This window comes from Haliotis rufescens, unplaced genomic scaffold (genome assembly GCF_023055435.1).
Source record: "Haliotis rufescens isolate VD_foot unplaced genomic scaffold, xgHalRufe1.0.p SCAF_7, whole genome shotgun sequence".
Classification (NCBI taxonomy): domain Eukaryota; kingdom Metazoa; phylum Mollusca; class Gastropoda; order Lepetellida; family Haliotidae; genus Haliotis; species Haliotis rufescens.
This window is the reverse complement of record NW_025964361.1, coordinates 30,495,227-30,519,562: the sequence shown is the minus strand read 5'-3', so window position 1 is coordinate 30,519,562 and position 24,336 is coordinate 30,495,227. Positions and strand designations below refer to the sequence as shown.

The window sequence follows — 24,336 nt, the reverse complement described above, 5'->3', positions numbered from 1 at the left end:
AGTATAGTGTATTACATTTTAGAATATTTGAAAAGATTAAAAACTTTGCCTTAGATGGCTGTAACATAGAAAAACTTACAAAAAGTGAGATTATTTTCGCTATGGTTTAGGTTACAAACTTTACATTTCTAAATTCACGAGAGATATTGAAATGTCCTGCACGTTCAATTTCTAAATTGTGAGAAGTGACCTGAAAATGAGTCAATGTGGTCCTTAATTTATTTACAGTTATACGACTCAAATAGTTCTCACATGAAATGAAAGTTTTAATTGTGCATAATCAGCCACATCACCACATAATAATCTGAAAATAACAGTTTTAAGTTTCGGTACCCAGTTTACGTGGCCTTGTTCATCGTACAACCGCAACATATTGTAATATTTTGGGGGGTGAACGAGATGCCTGCAAATTATATAGAGACAGCCAATATTTGACACATTTCATAATAGCGAGCGACTGAATAGAACATCTGCCAGACTCAGTTCTTTATCACTGAACCCCCAAATTTCAGCCCCGTATAAAAGTATTGGTGTTATCGTAGTATCAAAACATTTGAAGTAAAAGTGAGGCGAGTATGGTTTCAAGGAATGCAACAACTTAACAGGACCATGAATACCCTTCTTGTCTGAATTGGAATATTATTTCAGCATTCGACCTCAGAAATATATTGCTAAATTACAAGCCAAGATATATAACTGTATACAGTGACTACTTCATACGCATTTCCATCATAATACCATTTTTTTTTAACGTGATAAACCTCCCCTATTTTTGAAAAACAACTATTTTTGTTTTTGATATATAGATTGACTGGCATTTCCCATTTACAACTGTCATCATGCAAGATATTCAACTACATTTGTAGGTTGTTGACAGAATTGCCAAACACAATAAGGTCTTCCGCAAATAGAAGTAGAAAAATATGAATAAATTCCGGATGTAACTTAACACCAAAAAGACAATTTTGTTCCATTACAGTAACCAATTCGTTTATTAAAAAAAACTTAAACAAAAAGGGACAAAGCATATATACACCCTTGCTTCACACCCATGAAGAAACAAATATACCAGATACTCTGTTGTTTGAACGAACACAAGGCATGTACATAACTGTAAATGGATTGTAATATGTTACCCATTTTAGCACTCAAACCATGTGTGTACAATGGCTTCCATAGATGTCGTCAAGGTCAACTGATTTATTATGTTTCTAGGCACTGATGCTTTCAAAAAGTTCGGATCTGGTGATTGGGGATTCTAATATGTCAATTGTCATTTCTTGCACATAACCTTGACATGTCACTATGTCCTCCACCTCACCAAGATTATCCTGAGTACCTATTGGTTCAGAATTCAGCGACGAGAAATAGTCCCCCCAGTCTTGTATATCAATAGGGATGGGTCGTTGCGGTCGTAATACATTTTACATTAAGGGCTGCGGGTTGTTACTCTCAATGTACATTTATTTACTTTAAGAGTATTTTTTTACATTAAGGTTTGTAACACAGCATTCACTGGTTTAGTAAAGCTTTCAAGAAGATTTATGGAAGAAATTCCCAATTTTGACTTGTTTCATGATCATATGTTCCCGGTATTTGTCCAGGTGAGCACTTGACATGCCTTTATACCTGTGACTGGTGCCACCGGTGGGACTGGATAACCTCACCTTTTGTCGTTCACCAGGTACCACCCCTATTTGATGCAAATGTTGATGATATAATCAGAATCGTTCAATGGACTTTTACCAAAGATTCCCTATGATTATGGAAAGTGTTTTTGATGCTGTTAATCACGTGAAATCGTTTACATGTATTACATTGTTTGTTTGTTGTTTAACGCCGGACTCAGCAATATTCCAGCTATATGACGGCGGTCTGTAAAAAATCGAGTCTGGAACAAACAATCCAGTAATTGACATCTTGAGCATCCATCGATCCACACACTTGCAATTGACATACGATGACGCGCATCAACCAAGTCAGCGAACCTGACCACCCGATCCCGTTAGTCGCATCTTACAAGGATAGTCGCCGTTACGGCAAGCATGCGTTGCTGAAGACCTATTCTAACCGGATCTTCACGGGTTGTATTACATTGAATCATGAGGGCAATACAAGTACTAAGAGAAATAATGTTGCATTCCATGGTTTCGTTGTTTTTCAGATAAAACAGCATGTCCTGCATCAACAGTGTGTTCAGACGGGACTCCGTATCCATGCTCGTGTTCATCAGGATACTTTGAATACCAGTGTAATGACAGTAAGTCCTTTGCGTCATGTACTTAAGTATTCTTTGTGCGGAATCCGAGGGAGAATACGTTCATAATCTCCGTACTTGCATTAAGAGCGTATGGGTACTGAACTGATCTGAACTTTTTTTTACAATAAGGCCGCTATCAGCAGCATCAGAGGTACAAAAGTATTTCAACAACATAATACATATGCATATAAATATAGAATAGATTTTTAAAAACTTCTCTGCCGTGCATGCATGCAATGTGTACAGATTCGCTAGGGTAGCAATGTATGTGCAATCCAAAAAGAGGGAGAGCTACTTGATTGGTTTAAACAATGACATGATGATTTTACAGAATTTGGAGAGTTTCTCAATGTTCCTAATCGTGAATTATTGAAAAGTAAATTCATTTTATGCATATTGGGTTTGATGTAGTAGTTATCCTGCCGTGAACCTCGATTGTTTAAATACAGGCAACATTATGCTGGAATATTGCTGACTGCAGCGTAAAACAGCGTTATGTTACCAAAATTCACTGTACATCTATATACAGCACATTTCTATGTAACATGTTTGTAAAGCTTTGCTTTGTAACTATTTTTGTTTTTTGAAATACAAATTTGTGAAATTAAGTTATTTTTTCTTAACTACCTCATTCTCATATATGCCCAAAACGGCACAGCTGCAGCATGCATTGACAATATAGAAGCTTTCCATAGATGAGTGGGATTTGTATTGGTAAAAACCGCTGTTGATCTATTGTATGGGATGGTTGCTGCTTTTGTTTCAAGCTTCAGGCGGCTGCGCCGTGGACCCGTGCATGTACTCCAGTGCCTGTACTAACCTGACAAATCTCTACCAATGTGACTGTGTCACTGGATCGGGAGGAGCGAATTGCGAGTTTGGTAAGCACAACCTAACAAAGAAAGTATTGTGTGCGTGGATGCGTGCGTGCGTGCGTGTGTGTTACTCAGCAAAATACATTACTTGAATTAAGAGTACATGGTACAGGTGGAGCGCAACCTAGGTATGGTGGCAGAGTTGCATTTGAGATATCAATTTCAAACGAACTGTTAAAAAATATTATACGGCATTGTTGTGATCAGTCACATCTTCACTACGCTTTGGGGCATGGAAACTTCCATTAATGTTAAGACGCACATTAGTTCAATGTGAATTGAAATACCACGTGGGACTGTCCAGAGCTAGATACGACTGTCAAAAAGAAAGTTGTACAACCTGTCGTTCGGAGGAAACGAAACATACACAGATCAAAACTTTATGAACCTAGAGCTTAGGAATGGATCCACAAAGGATCACAATCGGCTCTTTTCTGCAAACAATGATAATAGTTACTTGGTTTGATAAGCACATGAACTATTCTACGTTATGGATAGAAACAAAAAAAAATTCAAACCGATCTCCGCTTATTTAGTCAGGAGAACTAAACTGAAATGATTCAATGGACACTTTTATTTTTCGTAAAAAAGGAAAGAAATTACATGAAATCGTTTCCAAAATAGTTCAATGGTCGATGTTGATTGTCCAGAATATGACCAAAAATTGCCATGTCCATCATTTCGTTAACATCAGCAAAACCTATAGTAGTAGTAGTAGTAGTAGTAGTAGTGGGAGTAGTAGTACAATTCATTCCTTTAACATCGACGTTTTCACATTGTTAGCAAATTTAGTTTTGAAAAAGATTACATTATTTAAAGTCTCAGTTTCTGAATATATTGAAAAACACCCCTAACGTAAAGCGAATAAACACGTCAACTGTAAAGACAAAGACATTGCAGGGCTTGATACCTCACCTTCCTCTTTAAGATGCTTTGACTACATTATAACTGCATCACATGCATAAGCATTATGTCATTGATCCACTAGTTTGCCGAGCCCACACTGGATAGCAGTCGTAAAGTTGGAATTGTGCTCAATTGTGGATATAACAAGAGAAGCATTCATTCCATGTTTGTTTGTTTGTTGTTTAACGCCGCACTCAGCAATATTCCAGCGATAAGACGGCGGTCTGTAAATAATCGAGTCTGGGCCAGACGAGCCAGTGATATCATGTACATCGATCCACGTAATTGCCATACGATGACATGCATCAACCAAGTCAGCGAGTCTGACAACCCGATCCCGTTAGTCGCCTCTTACGACAACCGTAGTCGCCATTTACGGCAAGCATAGGTTGCTGAAGACCTAGTCTACCCCGGATCAACTGTTATGAGACGTTTTATTAACTTAAGAAGGTGATGTTTTTTATTTGTCTGCGTCGTGGCTGCGCTGTTTGATCCTTTGATCTCTCGAACTGATTCCTTGCCGTAAACGTAACGTCTTGGGTACCGCGTTCAGAATGAAAAGCATGACAAAACGAATATCAACAGCATCGTGCCGTCTGTTTCATTCTAGCATGTTTTAGGCAATGAATTGGGGTTTTTCAAATGTCACCATTATTTAATCGCGCATTTTGCATGCTCGGTAACTGGAATCAATGGTTAATATCATAATATTATGTCAACAGCGTATGTCAAATACATTACCTGTAAGTAATGTATCAGAAGCGGAGGTGGCTTTAATCGCAGAGATAACCATCACACAACAAAAGCGTTTAACGTAACACAATATGATTAAACGTGCAACTGATGGTTCCAATTTGCTAATCACGGAAGGAGCACACACAGTATTTTAGACAAGTGGAATGAATTAAATTGATTGATTATCATGTTTCCGTGATTTTTAGGTGACGAATTGACTTAACTGTGCAGGTTTCATGTTTTCGCAAACGGTGGGGCAGGATAGACTTACCTGGTATCATCACTATTTAGTGATTCTTAAACACATACTTACAGTGTAGTCGAAATCGTACAATAAACTCTGCTTTCAGCATATATTTATTAACATAATGGGAATGTTTTGGTCGCTTTATTTGTATATTGTGATGTTAAGACCCTAACAGGGTAATAAATTGAGGTTGTTCTTGTTGAGTGTGTTACATACAAGTAACGCTTCCAGTATTAACGTTTCCCCGCGTTAGCATTGCATGGTTACGTTTAACATACAAATGACTTTATGTTCAACTGTGTATGTTTACCAACTAACTTTAAATTGCGGGGACATCTACCAACACTAATCTTCCCGGACTGCCAAACCCAAAAGGACACATAACTTCGATTACCAAAGCAGACATGAAGGCAGCACTGTCAAACACATGACCAAATAACTTTAACCACGCCATAGACATGCAACGGACCATCGATTCTGTCAACCAACAACCACTACTGCTGGACTGCTTGAGAAAGAGGAAGCTGCCAGAAAAAGTTTACGATAAATTTTGTCTTTGGTGTAAATGAGTTCTTGCATGTTTTTTGTTTCAAGTTCTCAATGAACATTACGGGACAGAAAAGGTCAAATGTATGCCATGTTTGCCGTATTAACGAATTTAAAGGAGAATCGGAAGGTCACAATGTGTACGCTGAGTGAATGTCACATCAACCCTTAGGTCATGTGAGTCCGCTGTGATATATTCGATCTGAACTGTAATCTAAAGCTAATTTTCAAACATTCTAATGTCAATATGACCTCTTGCTGGTGTAAAGCTTCTTCAAAAACGCGATATAGATACTCATATATCAGGAATCTATCATTAATTTTTTCATCGGGTCCATTTGCTATGTGTACTTACAGATATCACTGATAATTGTGTCAACAACACCTGTGTAAATGGCATCTGTACCGATGAGCTGGTCTCGTATACATGTGACTGTACTGATACTGGATACTCCGGAACACTATGTGAGACAGGTAAGTGCTTCTGCCATCTGGACCAATTTGTACGTATAAATGAGGTTGGGTACGATAGCGAGCATTTGATCAGTCAAGGGAAAATTAATCTGGCAATTAGAAAAGACAGTCACAAAAATGCAAATGTAAAGTGAGTCTTTCGGTTACTTAGTTCAGCGTCATATAATTCGAAAGCATTTTATTTTACGCCGCTTGTAGCAATATTCCAGACATATCACGGCGGAGGATACCAGATATTGACTTCACACATTTCATGAACGCTTTAGCCGCTGGGCTACCCCACAACAAATGTCGTTGCATATAGAAATGAGCTAGTGTTGTTCTGAGTGTTGAGAAACATGGCATCATGGTAAATGATTAATTTGACCACAGCGATAAAAAAGTATGTATATATTTCCTATATGATACATTTTGCCCATTTAGTGTGCATCACACCTGGATTCAAACATACGATCATAGGTGTCCGGCACCCGAAGAGTCGCAACAATGAATAGTGATTAGTGGCACCTTGATGAATTGGCCACCTGTGTCCCTAGTCACATTGAACTGACCTGCTTAAACAGTAGTGGCAGTAGTATGCGGGATGAAAGTTGCCATTTATGATGACAATATATAATGGCGTTCTTGAGGATAACCCATCCAGGTCATTTGTGAAAGTTTGATATCAGAAAAAGAGCTAGCATTGTTCAATGCCATGTCATAATGATATAGTAATAATAAAATAATAAATGGTTTGTTAAAGGCAATAAATTCATGCGTTTCGATCAATGCTCAAAGTGTATGGTAATGTGTAGTAGTGAGTGAGTGAGTGGCTTTTAACGCCGCTCTTAACAGTATTCCAGTTATATCACGACGTGGCAGCTCCATGTGGCCCAAGTGATGCAGGTCTCAGACTTTTACCACTTCGTAAACCCACGAGCAAGGGTATGGTGCTGGCAAACCTAGAAACATAATCGGGGTGAACCGGGATTCGAACCGGTAATTTGTTGTACATCATTGAGGAATATATTGGAAGTATTTCAATAATTCGAGAAAGATATGACTGTCAACATAATATTGGCCAAAGCATAACACTTTGTCATTCTCATAGGTATTAAGTTTCAGTTACCCCTTACAAACACGACTGTTGCCTATCATAATTCACAATACAAAGGTTCAGTAGTTCAATTATTGAACGACATAACTTAACAAGTTGCTGACAGCAATGGACCAAGTGACCAAGATTAATGTTGTCAGCATGCTCATAGTAAAATACAAACTGAACATGTGTGAAGCAAAGCACCGGCCGCTTCATACATGTTCTATACATTCATACATGCACTATGCACATGCACATGTTTTAAATCGAATCTGTGATATTCTTGTTATTGTACTGTCCATCGTTGACAAGTTTTTATCTGATATAAATATATGTATTATTAATGTATAACTTCTCGTCCCGATATAGAATCCGGGGTAGAATAGGTCTTCAGCAACCCATATTTGCCGTAAAAGGTGGCTATGCTTGTAGTAAAGGCGACTAACGGGATCGGGTGGTCAGGCTCGCTGACTTGGTTGATGCATGTCATCGATCCCAATTGCATGGATCGATACTCATGATATTAATCACTGGATTGTCTGGCCCAGACTCGATTATTTACAGACCGCCGTCATATAGCTGGAATATTGCTGAGTGCGGCGTTAAACAACAAACCAACGTCACGATATGGCTGAAATAGTGTCGATGTGACGTTAGATATTAACTCACTCACTTCAGAGAGCTTCAAGAGCAATGTTGGAATACATCTTACGCGTCCTATTGTATACACTGACGGACTTATGTTAAAGATACATAATACACCAATGAGTTCTGATGATCAATACACAAAGTGTCTCATTGTAGAGATCAACGAGTGTGCAACAAACCCATGTGTGAACGGTACATGTTTCGACCACGTCAACAACTACACCTGTGCCTGTGAACCTGGGTATACAGACAAGAACTGCAGCACAGGTGAGAAGGTTGTCCTCGCAGACTGAGAGTATCTCCCTTAAGTACACACTGTTTGAAATCTATCGTAGATAGAAGGTATTTCCGTTTTAGGCGGGAACGACAGTTTCATGTTTCAAGAGTACAACGATTATCAGATAACGTCTTATTTATTTTTATTAAGTCATATAAGTTGAAACTCGCATTGAGATCAAATAGAATCAACGTGAAATGTTGAACCTACTATATAATTATAAAAATATTATAAGTTAGGGAGGGAGTAGGAGGTGTCATGAAAAATGTTACAAGGCCAGCAAAATATATACATGCATCAAACTTTCACGGTTAATGTCATTTTGCACGAGATCACGTTACCAGAATTGTGGCTTTCAGAATCTGTAACAATAAATCCATATTTTGACTTTATATACGACACATTTATATTTAATTTTGGTATAGTTTCTTTTGTCCGTGAGTGTACATATGAAAAATAGAACCTAACTTTAAACCTAGTGTTGGAAAAAAAATATGGGGCTCTTTTCTCAAATTGCGTTGCCATGAGCACGAACTGTTATTGAAATCCCTGTGATGAAACATAAATAATAAATATCTCGTTGGTAAGGCTAACGCATTTAATGTTTTGTTTCAGCATTTTGCATACAGAAACAAACATGTATCATTTCCACCATAATACCGGGATGCTTGAATAAATGGGTTGTAAATTGACACTCACACTGTAATAGGAATAAAACGTTGTTATTGAAACAGTACTACACCTAATAATACTTAATGTGTGATTCAGTGTGTATGCCCATACGAGCGATTGTTCTGTGTGTACGCATGCACGAGGCACGTTCAAGTTGTATTCCTGATTGTGTACTTTTGAGACTGCTGTTAGTTATCTGGCATTGTGTCAAAACATCATTTTGATTATTTTATTTTGCGATATTCATGCATCAAATGATGCTTTATGAAGAGAACATGAATGATGTAATGTGACGTTCTGTATAGTTTAACGTTTAAATTCAAGGCCAGTCTGTAGAGACAGTTATGGAATATTTTTGTCATATCATTTTGTTTCGTGTGTTCTCATTTGGACAAAAAAACACAGAGAATGACTCAATTTGAGAGTCTATATAAATTTGTCGAATGATCATAGATTTTCATGGCTTAGCATTCAACAATATTTCGACTGATTTGTTATACATGAAAATATTAAAAGAAATGGAGATTACTCTTCTATTAAGATAACATTTATCTGTAAATGACAAGAGGGAAAATAACGGCCCCCCTTTTAATCTATTCTCACAATGCACACGCTTACCTTGCAACGCATCCTTTTCGTTATCCATATTCGTTCATCTGAAAGATCTCTTTTCCCGTGTCAGCGGGCATCTCATTATCAGCTATTTGAACGAAATCGGTCAGTATAATAAGTTTTAAATATGTATGTGAATAATTAAAAGCTTGTTCTTAAATAAGGTGTGATGCTATTATCAACTGACATTATTGGATGCTCTGTCCAGGAGGTTAACGTAGCGTAAAAAGATTGTACCCCTGTGTGACACGTAATCCTATCATAATCGATGTTACTATCATCAACCAGTGTTGTTTTTAAGCCAACTCATTGCTGACAATTTTTAATATTGGCTAGTATTGTTCATAACCAACAGTGGCTAAAGTGATGACGTAAATCCTGCTGGGGTATAATGCAGGATGCAGAGGTACTGTAAGTCCCCATGATCCCCAGCGAGGTGGCCTAGCTTTGGTTACTGGTGTCCTATAGGCCGTGTTTTAAAACTGTATTATATTATATTGTTATGCTCAAATATGTTTCATAAATTGTTTTAGATATGGTATACATGAATTGATTTTAAATATAACTTTGCTTAAATGACTCAATTGTGAACACATTAAACTTGGTCTCGTCGCTATATGGCTGAAATAATGCCGATGGTCACTCACGTTCAACATCTTTTCAGCGTTATTCCCCCTTACATTGACGTACACGTATGGTAACACAAGTTACCTCCCTTATACTACATTACTCCCCTCCTAATTAAAGAACACGTTCTCATGTTTTGCTTATAGATATCATAAATGTAAATTATCAACAGAATAAACATTAATGCACTTAATCGAACTGTTATTATTAAATAATAAGGAGATAAGAATAATAATAATGTGGACTTGATAAGCTGACGTCATTCATTTGTGTGCATTCAGAAATCAACGAATGTGACAGTACACCGTGTATGAACGGAGGCACATGCGCCGATCTTCTCAATGCCTTTGAATGTACATGTGCAGGTGGATTCAATGGAACAATGTGTGAAATTGGTAGGTATTTTTCTTTGCAGCTACTGTCACATTTTGGGAGACAAAACCAACTTTTTAAGAAACGGACGTAAGAGAAACATTGTCACTTAAATGAGCAAGCAATCCATTAAGTCGTTTAAAACCTAACGCGGGACGCCTAAAACCCCATGTACCCTGAGTGATTCTGCTACAACTTATAATGTATAATGTATAATGTAACTAGCGAAGCCTTCTCAAATGTTGTTACAACACATGATTCTGTTTGTTTACAGGAGATTGGCTTAGGACAGGATTATGAAGCCTTCTCACAAGTTATTATAAAAAGGCAGGAATATGCTTTCAGTAAACAAGTATAAAATCCCTTGGTTCATTTCAGTGATTATGTCTAATTACTGAAGATTTCAGTAATTAGACATAACCACCGAGTGAATCAGTTATTAGACATAATCACTGAAATTTCCAGTTATTAGACTTAATCACTGATTATACTTGTTTCCTGTAACATATATACCTCTCATTACTTATATACTTACTGAGTTACTTACGTACCAGCTTGATAACGGTGTAAGAATCTACATCAAAACTCAAAACGTAGCTATAAGCAAAAAACCAGAAGTTGTTATCAATAAAGTTGCATGTTTTCTTATTTACTCACCAACTGCAACAATCCCAATCGGTTCCAAAAGTAGTAGAACTGTGAAGTTATGAATGTTGGCATTTGAAGTGAATATGCCCAGGTAAAACATACACACGAACGATTTTATTATCAGAAATATATACAATAAGGGATTTGTTTAGTTTCCGGAGACATAGCGGTAGACAGATTTAACGCAGTTGGTGTAGTTATAGGTTTTTTGTTCAAGCGATATGCAATTAATGTACTTGCATGGACACATTGTAAAACACTGTGGATAGCTTCGAGGGAGGCAGATACGGAATGATTTATTGGTCTTGAAGTTTCAGTTTAATGATGACTGTTGCAGACATCGACGAGTGTGTGTCAAATCCATGTAGCAGTGGCGGTACATGCAATGACTTAGCCAACTCCTACAACTGTTCCTGTGTCCCTGGGTACGAAGGTACTCACTGTGAATCAGGTAGGATGCTTACCTTATTTCAAAAGCGCTTTTTTATTGATGATGATTTTTCTAATGTTCAGTTATTGTTCGATAAACTTAACTGAACGACAGAACTATTTTTTAAATTTGTTCATCTCGTCGGCATGAAAGAACGATAATCTTAGTATTTTAGTCATTTGGGACAAGCGGGTATTGTTATAAGGCCAAAATTTCAAAACATTTCTTTTGGGAAAATAGACTCATCGATGTATTGAGATGATTAACTTCGTGTTATCTGTACTCATTTCCATTCCAACTGTTTCACACTTTAAAGGTATAAACTGACGTAAAAACACAATGACTTGTGATTACATAAAGAGGTATATCTATTTAATTTTTCAAACGTTCACGGTTTTAAATTACGAACTTGAATGCAACCTTTGTTATCACTGTTTCAGATATTGATGAATGCTTGAGCAACCCATGTGTGAACGGCAGCTGTGCAGACTTACTGAATGCCTACAACTGCACCTGTGATCCCGGCTACGAAGGGCAGAACTGCAGTATTGGTAAGATTCCAGTCGTTTAAATCATTCAACGACACATACAGCGCGTCACAATCTACGCTTACGGTACGCAAAGGACGTATTGCTTTGATCGTGTAACGAAATATATACCTGTAATATTCGACTTTGAATTTTCCTTATTATTGTAAGAAATCTGAGCCACTAAACAAAACTTTCAAAGTTCTCGTCGGCAAACATCATTCTATTTTCACATAGTGATGTTCTGTTTAGAACTTAATGTACGAGGGATGTTTCATTTTCTTTAAACACCCGGAAGATCCTGTTTAGAAATGGGCTTCAACAACCCATGCTTGTCATAGGAGGCGACAAACGGGATCGGGGGGTCAGGCTGGCTGACTCGGTTGATGCATGTCATCGTATTCCAGTTGTGTAGATCGATGCTCATGATGTCAATCACTGGATTGTCTTGTCCCGACTAAATGCACAAACAATCCAATTTATTTTTAAATTAACAATTAGTTCGTCATGTTTTTTTCATGTGCGTTCTTCGTATACCATAGTCAGAGACCGCCGTCATATAGATGGCATAATTTCTAAGTACGGCGTTAAAAAACAACCTACGAAACTGAATACATACAAGTCTGGCATGTATGTGAGTTAAGTATTATGGATTGACAAAGGCAATGTTTCAGAACATACAACGTAAAAACAAACAAAACGAAAGTCAATTTATGCACTTTCGCTTTATTACATCTTGCTTTATATGTTACAGAAATCAACGAATGTAATAGTATGCCTTGCCAGAATGGAGCTGGGTGTGTTGACTTACTGGATGCCTTTGAATGTACATGCAGTAGTGGATTCAATGGGACACTGTGTGAACACGGTTAGTATGGCTTTGTAGTAAGTAATCTAGTTATACAAGTGACCAAATAATTCATTACACTGTCTTCTCTATTCACAAATATATATGGAACATATTCATCCTTTTTGTCATTCAACTATGTTTATATTTCAGATATAGACGAATGTCTGTCAAACCCCTGTGTCAATGGCGGCACATGCAACGATTCAGTAAACTCCTACAACTGTTCATGTACACCTGGGTATGGTGGTACTCATTGTGAAGCAGGTGGGATTCCACTGTTATTATCCTGAGATAAGAAATGTAATAACCTCACTAACCCTACAAACGGTATACATGTCAGAAACAGGTGTTTTCTTCTGTCACAGCTCGTGGTAACAATTTCCATATGTTCCTGGATACGGATGCTAGAAAGCCTAACCATGGTACTTTGGTAGCATCATTGAATATATTTTAATCGAAATTTCGAGTTTTTTTACGTTACTCAGATTATATTTTCGTAATTTCGATTATTTTTTCGTTATTTCAAGTTAATATCTAAACATTTCGATTTTTTAATAAACTTGGAATAACGAGAAAATATTCAAAGTAATAAGAAAAAAAACCGAAACTTCAAAGAAAATAAATAAATTCATTGTAATTGAAATAACGAGAAATTTTGATCTAAACCATCTAAATAAAAGTTGATGGCATATTGTTTGACGGTATTCTTGCGTACTTCATGGGTCGCCTTGTCGTAGTTTTCTCGTAGATTCGCCCTGATGTATGGCCAGTGGTGCTGATAGGTACTGCCAAAATGGTAAACTACCATGAACAGTGTCACATATAGCACCATTCAACATTGAACTGACACGCATAAAGTCCCTCACATCTCCCCCCACCCTTCCACAAATGCCCCACTCTGTACCTGATAATCCAATATTTTACTTTTGAAGATGAAAGGTAGTATTCGTGCCCAAGTGTTTTCTTAGACGTTTCTGAACACTTTAAAAGTAAGTATATGTGCTTTATATTGCACGGGTTGATGAATTATAACATATAAATATTTTGTACAACTTCTTTACAGAAATTGACGAATGTTTGAGCAATCCATGTGTGAACGGCAGCTGCAACGACTTCTTCAACGCCTACAACTGTACCTGTATACCGGGCTATGAGGGACAGAATTGTGACATTGGTGAGTTTGGGACACCCCTAAAGAAAACTAAGCAAGTCTTGCAAAGGCTTCGTTCTACACGACACGTCACTGTTATGACGTTATAACGCACATTGTGAGGCAAAAGATATGACGTCACACTCGTACACAGTCGCCAAATAGCAAACTCGCTGTTGTCCTCAAATCTTGAAATGCATTCTCTTTGTAGATTTCTATCGTGTTTTCTGCACGAAATGTATTGCCACACATCCTTCGAATATTGTAGTTACCGCACATTGGCAGGTTGTAGGCTATATTTGTACATATAAATAATATACATATGCCTACCGACAATGATTGTAAAAGAAGTACTATTTTAAAAATATTAGCTTCCGCGGTGTTGCGTCCGTCAAATCGGCTGTTTCAACCAGAGCGTTTTAATTGTGATTGACCAATAAAAATAGAGTATTCAGCGTTGCGGTGAAGGGAAGATTTCAATTTGGTCTAATTTGATTTGATTTAATCTTGAGACTTCTTTTCCGGAACCCTCAACATTCACAAGACGCCTACTTCTAAAGGTTATACAATGGTTTGAGAAGGTTACATTTAGTAACAATTAATATACATTCTATTTCCATAACCAGTTTTCAGGAAAAGTTTATTATTTATCCCTAGATATCGACGAATGCAGCAGTAACCCCTGTGTGAACGGCAGTTGTGTGAACCAATACAACGCCTTCAACTGTAACTGTGATGCTGGCTTCACTGGGTCACTTTGTGCCGTGGGTGAGGAACTGAAATGCCCTTATTTCCACATAGAACAATATTAAAAGAAAAGTCATCTAAAAATGATATAATGCAAAACTCTTGATAAAAACGTCAAGGCTCTCTTTGACGTTTGAAAATCGGGATCTCTGCAAATAACCTTTCTCGAAACGTGAAAAATTAGTTTTCCAATTTATAGAACATGGATGCTCATTTATTTACTGTCGTACAGTTGGTTATATACTTAATACAACTTCTATAATCTGGCATTAATCGTAGTTAAGGATAGTAGGTTCTCCGGTTCAGAAGTATGTCAGTCTCCAAAGGTTACTGAAAGAACACTGGCGTGTGCATCCTGTGTTGACAGGAAACGTAATGAAAAGTCAGTTCTTGTCACACGCAACAGACCTATACAAATCATATAGTTTGAAACAACTTTTTACTTATTCTTTTCTTTTGTAAAAGACACACACAATTTATCTACTAAGATGTTGTCTGTTGAATACATTGTTGAGAGTTTGACTTTACGCGATATGTCATGTCACATGTCCATGTGAATGGCATTCCTCATTTTGTAAACATTGAAGAAAATTATTGTGAAGCTACGCCGTATATATTATTGCATATTATAGACATCGACGACTGCACTGGGAGCCCATGTCAGAATAATGGCACTTGTCTTGACGCTGTTAACTCCTACACCTGCACGTGTATAGATGGATACGCTGGGACTGATTGCCTCACCGGTAGGTTTTAATTCTTACACGTTTAGTAAACACAATATGTTAGATAGTACACTGGCCTCTCTGAACTGTATATGACAGCCTTGTAGTTGTGCAATTCTACCTCCCTTTCAAGATCTGGATTAGAATTGGTCTTTAGCAACCCAAGCTAGTCTCCCCACGTGAAGATCCGAGTTATAACTTGTCTTCAGCAACTCATGCTTGTCTCCCCACGCGAAGATCCGGGTTAGAATTGGTCTTCAGCAACCCATGCAAGTCTCCCCACGTGAACATCCGGGTTAGAATAAGTCTTCAGCAACCATGCTTGTCTCCCCCTTGAAGTTCCGAGTTATAACTGGTCTTCAGCAACCCATGCAAGTCTCCCTACGTTAAGACCCGGGTTAGAATTTGTCCTGTGCTTAATGGGATCGGGTGGCCTCGCTGACTTGGTTGATGCATGTCATCGTATCCCAGTTGCATTGATCAATGCTCATGACGTCAGTCACTGGATTGTCTGTTCCTGACTCGATTATTTACAGGTCGCCGTCATATAGCTGTAATATTGCTGAATGCAGCGTTATACAACAAACAAAAAAAGAACCAATTCTACCAACTCATAAGTGTATTGATTCAAGTAACGCAATGTCCAATAAATCTTCTTTAATGATTGATGGGTCAGTATGACAATCATGAATGACGACGCATTTGTTTAATTGCAGATATAGATGAATGTGCTGGCACATCGTGTAACCATGGCGTGTGTGTTGATGGTATAAACATGTACACATGCCAGTGTAATGCTGGATATGAGGGAAGCAATTGCAGTACAGGTGAGAGTTAATCATGATGTACATACACAAATATAGACCAACGTTAAATCATTTTGTGGCGAGGATAGTTTCAAGAAATAAACGAGGGTTAACAGCACTCTGTGGGCAGAATTTCAGTTGTGGGACGCACATCTTATACGTTTAACACTGTGGTTTAAACACTTCGCACTCAGAAAAGGTAATAGAGATCAAAGGTTATAATTGGGGTTTCGAGCAATGGATCATTGCACCTTAAATAGTTCATCGCTTTAGAGCACCTGTTTGAATGCATATCGAAGATCATTTTCGTATATAGTAGGGCATGTCGTCACTGTAAATACACATAAACTGACGAGTAAAAGAAAGTAAGCATGTTAAATGTTAGCTAAAAATTAAACAAACAAGAAATGGCTTTTCGATGGTGATGTGTTTGATGTGGCTGTCATAGCTGTGTTTTGGAACTTAAATTTGTAGTGTTTTGGCAACTGTTTTCAGCCGTTTTCAGACTTTTGATAACGTTTGTATTTGTTTGGTCAAATCCAATTTTCAAGCGTATACTTTATTTTGCACCGCATTTCAGTAACACTGCATTGTATACATTCCAGACATTGACGACTGTGCCACCAACCCATGCCTCAACGACGGGAATTGCACAGACGCAGTAAATGGCTACACATGTACTTGTCCTGATGGCATCAACGGAACGAACTGTGAAATAGGTATAAGTCCCTCCATGTTCATTTTAGGTACACTGCATAGCTAGATTTTATTCGTATTTTCTCTCATTATCTACCATGTAAGTTAAGACATGCGTTGATTGTAGTATTTTTATGTGAACATATTATGAGGAGGTGAGGTAAGTGTGTGTGTTCAGAGCTGGATATTACATTTGTAATTGACATATTCTCACTTGTACCTCCGTTTGCTTCCTAGGAGGGGACCCCTGTGCAGCGAATCCCTGCCAGTACAACGGGACCTGCACTCAGGCAGCTTCTGGTTACAACTGCTCCTGTCAGGCTGGTATTACGGGGGTCAACTGTGAGACAGGTACTATTATTCATTTCATTGATTTATTGTCTAAACAATAAGAATCTCCATCTAGAAAGTTCAATGAATGACACTTTAAAGGCTGACCATTTTTAAAAGAAAGCGCTGATATATATGTTTTTCAGGTCATGCAACTTAAGGAGAAAAAGGGTTTGGGAAACATAATGTATTATTTAAATTATATTTGATTATCACTTTATGGAATAATATTTTCACCAACATCGTGTCATTTACGGCTCGGTATATTGCATTAACGTACCGTGTTTGTATTCAGTTCAACATGATCCGGAGTGGTCTTCAGCAACCTATGCTTGCCATAAAATGCGCAATGCTTGTCGTAAGAGGCGACTAACGGGATCGGTTGGTCAGGCTCGCTGACTTGGTTGATGCATGTCATCGATCCCAATTGCGTGGATCGAGGCGCATGAGGTCAATAACTGGATTGTCTGGTCCAGACTCGATTATTTACAGACCGCCGTCATATAGCTGGAATATTGCTTAGTGCGGCGTTAAACAACAATCAAACAAACAAATCAGTTCAACATAACTACAATATGTCATCTGCTTCATTTTAGACATCGATGAATGTGCCTCAAGTCCATGCACAAATGACGGCACCTGCAGTGATCAGATCAACGCATTTGAATGCCTCTGTCCTTCCAACTTCGGAGGCTTGCTCTGCGAGTTGATACTTGAATGCGGATGTCCTTGCTATCTCAATAGTAACTTGTCAGACCAGGATTTAGCGGTGAAAATTGCATGGCTAAAGTCATGGCTACTCCTTGACAAGTCCAAACTGTCCAGCACAATACGGAAAAAGATAAGCGTACCGGATGAAAGGCCCTCTTCAACTGGGATCGGCTTCAGTGGAATAACGTGTCTCATTGCAGCGTTTGGATTTTTCCTTTTTATGGATGGTCTCAGAATCGTTCAATTTCTTACTGCGAAAAAGGTTGCGGCAAAAGATCTTGAAAGCAAGAAAAATACAAAATCAGAATAAGAATGGAACAAATACTCGTAGTGCGTGACGCCGTTTTGAACAGTATTACAGTTATATCACGACGTGTCTGCATAATGTGAGAAGGAAATCCAGAAGTGATGCAGGTCCCAGACCTTTATAATTACCACTTTGGTGAAACACACGAGCACGTGTATGTGTGATGACCTAGAAACATTATGGTGAAAATCGGGATTTGGACCCACGATCATAGATTACTGGCGTATCCAAAGAACGCAACCCTGCAAAGAGAATTGCGGAGCCTCAGACGACTAAGCCACCAGTGGACCCTGGAACAAGGATAAAAGATAAAATGATATGTTATTATGCCGTAGGTTGACAGATAAACCGACATATATCAAGTAATATGCCTTACTTTGAAGGAATCAATTCCATTGGGCTTTGTTGATATGGATTACGAAGAAACGGTTACATTTGATTTTTGTTGTATCCATTCTTCAATAATTGACATGACACGTATGTAATTTGAGAGTACCATATCAGTGACATGTATCTTTTCATTTAAAATTACCATATGCATATCTGTGGTGGCACGTGGTCCTGTGTACCTCTCAGGTCACAAATCAGGTGAAGTTAACTCCTGGGAGTTCCAGGGCTTCGGTCCTGTGACTTTGTTCGAAATATGCCCCTGTTCACCTAGAAGTTAATGGGTACTCTATAGGATAAGATGACAATATGACTGTCAACCCTTAGCGCCTCACGGGCAATTTGCGTTGTATACTCCCCAACGAGTTAATGATTATATTGTAGTATTCATTATTATCTGTGTCCTATTTGCCTCTGATTTAGATCCAATCTTCAATAATTGTTTTGTCTGGCACACCGTACCCTAGAATAATACATCTTATACAAATATTGCTCCTTGCGGATACTATCTGATATCATATCGTTCAACTACACTTGTCATAAGAGGCGACTAACGGGACCGGGTGGTCAGGCTCGCTGACTTGTTTGAGGCATGTCATCGTATCCACATTGCGTGGGTCGATGCTCATGATCAATCAGACTCGATTATTTACAGACCGCCGTCATACAGCTGGAGTATTGCTGAGTGCGGCGTTAAAAAACAAACAAACAAAATCATATTGTTCAATAACCATCAAAGAGACAATTTCCGTCCAGTGAATGTTTTCCACCTGCTCCTCAAGTTACATATCACGAGACTAGTCGCTCTCGTTAGATTGGTTGTAAACTGCGAAGCAAAGCCGATATAAATTTAAACATTAATTGTTTTGGCAACCTATGCATATGTGACTCTGTGTCGACCTTGTTTACGTTTGTCTTAGTTGTTCAGACATACACATATCTGTGAAAAGACTTCTGATGATGGGGCATTGATACACTGCCGGGCAAAAGAAAGTACACACCCATGTTTGACTACAATGAACCAAACAAGAAATGGTTATTCAATGATGATGTATTTGGTGGGGGAATCATAGTTCTGTTTAGGAGTGCAGTGTTTCGGTGACTGTTTTCATCCTTGTAACGTTTTGATACGCGAGGACGTTTTTGGTCGAATCCAAATTTCAAGTGTATGCTTTCTTTTCCTCAATAGATTATGTTGCCACGGCATTTGTCTTGTACTAATTTCTGTACATCACCAGGGGCAGTCGGGTAGCCTAGTGGTTAAAGCGTTCGCTCGTCACGTCGAAGACCCGGGTTCGATTCCCCACATGGGTACAATGTGTGAAGCCCATTTCTGGTGTCCCCCGCCGCGATATTGCTGGAATTTTGCTGAAAGCGGCGTAAAACTATGCCCACTCACTGTACATCACCAACTTTTGTAAATAGTAATTTACATGTATCCCCACAATTAACAATGGTAATTTAATCTAGTACTACACTTTATATACTAATTTTATATGCTATGATTTCCCGAAATATGTGTACAAATGGGGGCAACCAGCGTCAATTTTAATTGCAAAATACCAAATCCGTACGTTCATATAGTATCTGATGAAAGAAATACATACAATGCATACTACTCAAAAGATACTTCATATTTTGTAAAAAGTGATCATGCATATTTGTTATTTTTTTGCCGTACTTGTTTGTATATAGCCTTCACTAAAGACAAAAGTGACTGAAACTTGCCATATCAAATATTGTAAGTAGTATATGCAATTATATGTACATACACAATTCATTGAGCATTTGCTTGAATATCAGACTCTTGTCAGAAGCAATAATTGCACGCTATCTTTCAGTAATACGTGTCACACTGGATCAAACAGTAATAAACTTTATAAACCAAAACACCACTTGTAAGTGTACGCTGATTCTAAGTTATTGTACTGCTGTTACATTATCTGCTTCAGATGTGATGTACTTTATTATCTTTCGAGACAAGACGTATATGTTTTGCAGGCATTTACTATCAACATTGTCATCAACAACTCCTTTTCAATAGATCCTCATTGTCTCAGGGGAATTGTACACTGGACAAAAGTTTTCAGAAATGTTTTTTTCATCTACGAGTATGTTACCTGTCGATGTGTTTTATTGTGTAGTTAGATACACATTTACCCCATAACAGAGAGCTTTGTTTTAATAATGCCATGACAGTACCTTGTATCACTTAATTGAAGAGGCCTTGCCTAAACGAGGCTATCACTCATTACCTCACTGTTATATGTTTATATACTCTGCATTGCTATATGTTGCCACAGAGGTTATTCTTTTTTGAGAATACGCTTCTACAAAAGCACTGATGAATAGAACCCTTCATTATCCATTTCCTCCTCAATTGTGCAAAAAAAAAAATATCAGTGATTCATAAAAATATTTCTTGCTGATAATAAATATGCCGATCACATCCGAAGTAGTAGCCATAATTGGCGAATTCAGATGGAAAGCATGTTTAGAAATTTAAGGAAATCGATTCTGAATAAGATCTGTGCACGACATGACATGAATGTAATTTGAGAGTACCATATCAGTTACATGTATCTTTTCATTTAAAATTACCATATGCATATCTGTGATGGCACGTGGTCCTGTGTACCTCACCTGGGAGTTCTAGGGCTTCGGTCCTGCCCAACCCTGAAGCACATGAAGCACATGTTGCAGGTGACTTTGTTCGAAATGTGCCCCTGTTCACCCAGAAGTAAATGGGTAACCAGTATGATGAGATGATAAAGTGACTGTTTACCCTCAGCGCCTCTCAGGCAACTTGGGTGGTATACTCCCCAGGGAGTTGATAATTATATGGTTGTTATTTATTATTATCGGTATCCTTTTTGCCTCTGTCTTCATGTACATTTTCTATTTTCCGTTCGAAAGTAGAACACAATTATATTTTCATTAAAGCAATATATATATTTGGCAGCTACATTCTACGATGGTATTTTTTTCCTCTGGATAAGGCATGAATGGAATTCTCCAGCTACATGCGATTCTGTGGAAGCAAACAAAATGGGAATGTCAGCTCTATGGACATGAGATCGTTACAGAATATACTATTACACGTGTTGTTAATGCTTCATTTCTACATCTATACACACAACTGTGAAACGGTGTTTAGTCTTTCTCAATGAGACTCTAGGCGTCCACCTGCATCTGCACAGAAACACGAACTGTGAACTCATTGGTTTTGTGATATGTACTCCCAAGTACGGTGGCCCATAAGGGACATGGAGGCTGTTTTTCAATATTTTGATGTTTAACTTACTTTTACCCTAACCTTTTGCAAATTAACAAAATCTGCCATACAAATATGTGATAAATCATGTATAAAAACATCCGAAAACATAGAAAATGTACTTTTAAGTAGCTTCTGAGACGCTGAAATGTGAAGTGAAAATGTCAAAAACTAAAATGGAAATGTCAAAAACCAAAACGAAAATGTCAAAAACTAAAATGAAAATGTCAAAAACACAAAACGAAAATGTCAAAAACTAAAATGAATACACAGAAAACTATTTCCACCGCGGTGTAAATATTATCACCGCGGTGGAAATAGTTTTCTGTATTTTCATTTTAGTTTTTGACATTTTCGTTTTGTGTTTTTGACATTTTCATTTTAGTTTTTGACATTTTCGTTTCGTTTTTCAGCGATTCAATATCTTCTTTACACATGATTTATCACATATTTGTAAGACAAATCGTGTTAATTTGCAAAGGTTACGATAAATGTAAGTGAAATATCAAAATATGGAAAAACAGACTCCATGTCCCTTATGGGCCACCGTACCCAAGAGAGGAAGAGATTCATCAAAAGGTCATAATGAAATGCTGATATCAACTGCAGGAATATTTCATAGGATTTGCAGGACGCTTCATTCACATTATAAATCGATTGCACGTGACAACACTTCAAGATTGGCACTTTTCCAAGTTGCGTCCGCTTACAAAACGCTCGGTTTGATGGTTGTAAGTGCAAATGGATAACTGCTTTAGAAATCTGCTATGATTTCGTACCTGCAATGGCGTACCATAATTGACTTTATAAAGTGCTACGGCACCACACAATGAGGTTACACAGTGCAGTGCCGTGCAGGCCTTTTGTGTCGTATGGGTTTTTACAAAGCGGCAACTGGCCAATCAGGTACTGAGATCCAATATATATATATATGGCATTTAGACATCGACATCGACATTCTATGGGGGTCCATGTTATGATACAAAAATATTTGATAACAAACACTGCTTGCTTATCTGATTCTTATGCATACGACTCATAATTTCTGCTCTTATTGGCAAAATCAAAAGAAGGGGATTGGGACAAGTTTTTAACTTAAGCTTCGGGGATAGGGTTTAAGCTTCGGGTATAGGGTTGATCCGATATCGTTCAATGATGGTCAAATAGCTAATTCCCTTCCAGTGATTTACCGCCTTTATATTGCGGGAATATTGCTAAAAGCGGCATAACACCTCACTCACTCACTCCACTGTCTGAGCTAGAAATAAAGAAAACCAGTTAAACCGCCTCATCTGTTTCATATCTAGGTCGCGATGACTTGAAGTTTTGAGTAGCCACCTTTCCCTTTATGTTGACTAATATATTTCAGCAGCTCGTTCCTTTGTTATCCATTGGTATTTCACAACTTTTGAGGTACACTCGTGCATGTTCTGTCTGTGCAGATTTCATCGAGCGCGAAAGTAATCTTGCTGAAAAGTTAATTATCAGGGTTAGAATATTCAAGTCCTTAGTAAAACTTTACAATAAATACAAAAATCATGTCTGATGATTTAGGATATGATGACTGATGTAATTTAATGGGAATCGCTTCAGTACAATAAAACGTCACATGAATAGCGTGTATGACCACCCTCTGCAACAAGACACGCAAAAACTCCCCGGCACACAGAAAAGGTCAGTCGTCATGTGGGATACGTCGCCATGCTTCTTGGAAGGTCTGGATCGGTTCTTGTCGTTTGGCGGAGGTGTTGGGGGGGGGGGGGGGGGGGGGATCCATGATCCATTGACATCCCAGAGTTGTTGGGGGTGGCGGCATGTCTGGGAAATCACGACATCACGTTGACGTTGTGTACGATTCAGGCTGTATGGGGTCTGGCGTCGTCCTGATGATAAATGACACCGCGAGACAGCTGTAAGTTGTAGAAAAGGTAGAACAATGGTTTATTTCCGTTAACGATGACCAGTGGTGTCCTATCCTGCTCACAAATTCCTCCCCACACCATAACATCCCTTCCACCATACGACACCTACTCCTGAACGCAACATGACGCTGTTCGTTTTCACCTTCGGTGGTCAACACGCTGTCTTCCATCATCTCACAGAAAGAACCGGCTTTCATTAGTGAAGAAGACCCTGTTCCAGTCACGTCCAACGACGTCCGGACCGGGCCCATTTCTTTCTCTCTGCGCTTTCAATAACTGTCCTCTGTAAGGTTTTGTGGTATTTCTGGGATGGGTTTTTCACCAGTGTGGGTGTCTGACATGACGTCCGTATTGCACGTGTAGTTTCGGCTACCCAAGTGGCACATCTTTTTCACTTTTTCGCATTCCTTACAAAAAAGGAACCACAATCACAATCTGCATAGAGCATTGTTATGTGTGGACGATGTGTTTTGCATTGTTTTAGCTTGAACTTGTGT

The 24,336-nt window shown here is 38.3% G+C and overlaps 1 protein-coding gene across 1 annotated transcript in view; it reads left to right on the top strand.

Moving 5' to 3' along the window:
- The window catches only part of LOC124148135 (fibropellin-1-like), a 55,873-nt gene extending 34,267 nt beyond the window's left edge, over positions 1-21,606 (top strand). Inside the window, exons 5-20 of the mRNA XM_046519098.2 lie at positions 2,165-2,260; positions 3,028-3,141; positions 5,927-6,043; positions 7,926-8,036; positions 10,239-10,352; positions 11,315-11,428; positions 11,848-11,958; positions 12,689-12,802; positions 12,935-13,048; positions 13,848-13,958; positions 14,592-14,702; positions 15,314-15,427; positions 16,123-16,233; positions 16,818-16,931; positions 17,146-17,259; positions 17,835-21,606. Of these exons, the coding sequence (XP_046375054.2) occupies positions 2,165-2,260; positions 3,028-3,141; positions 5,927-6,043; positions 7,926-8,036; positions 10,239-10,352; positions 11,315-11,428; positions 11,848-11,958; positions 12,689-12,802; positions 12,935-13,048; positions 13,848-13,958; positions 14,592-14,702; positions 15,314-15,427; positions 16,123-16,233; positions 16,818-16,931; positions 17,146-17,259; positions 17,835-18,259 (2,105 nt within the window). The 3' untranslated portion in view covers positions 18,260-21,606. The remainder of the gene's footprint in view (positions 1-2,164; positions 2,261-3,027; positions 3,142-5,926; positions 6,044-7,925; positions 8,037-10,238; positions 10,353-11,314; positions 11,429-11,847; positions 11,959-12,688; positions 12,803-12,934; positions 13,049-13,847; positions 13,959-14,591; positions 14,703-15,313; positions 15,428-16,122; positions 16,234-16,817; positions 16,932-17,145; positions 17,260-17,834) is intronic.
- The last annotated feature ends 2,730 nt before the right edge of the window (positions 21,607-24,336 follow it).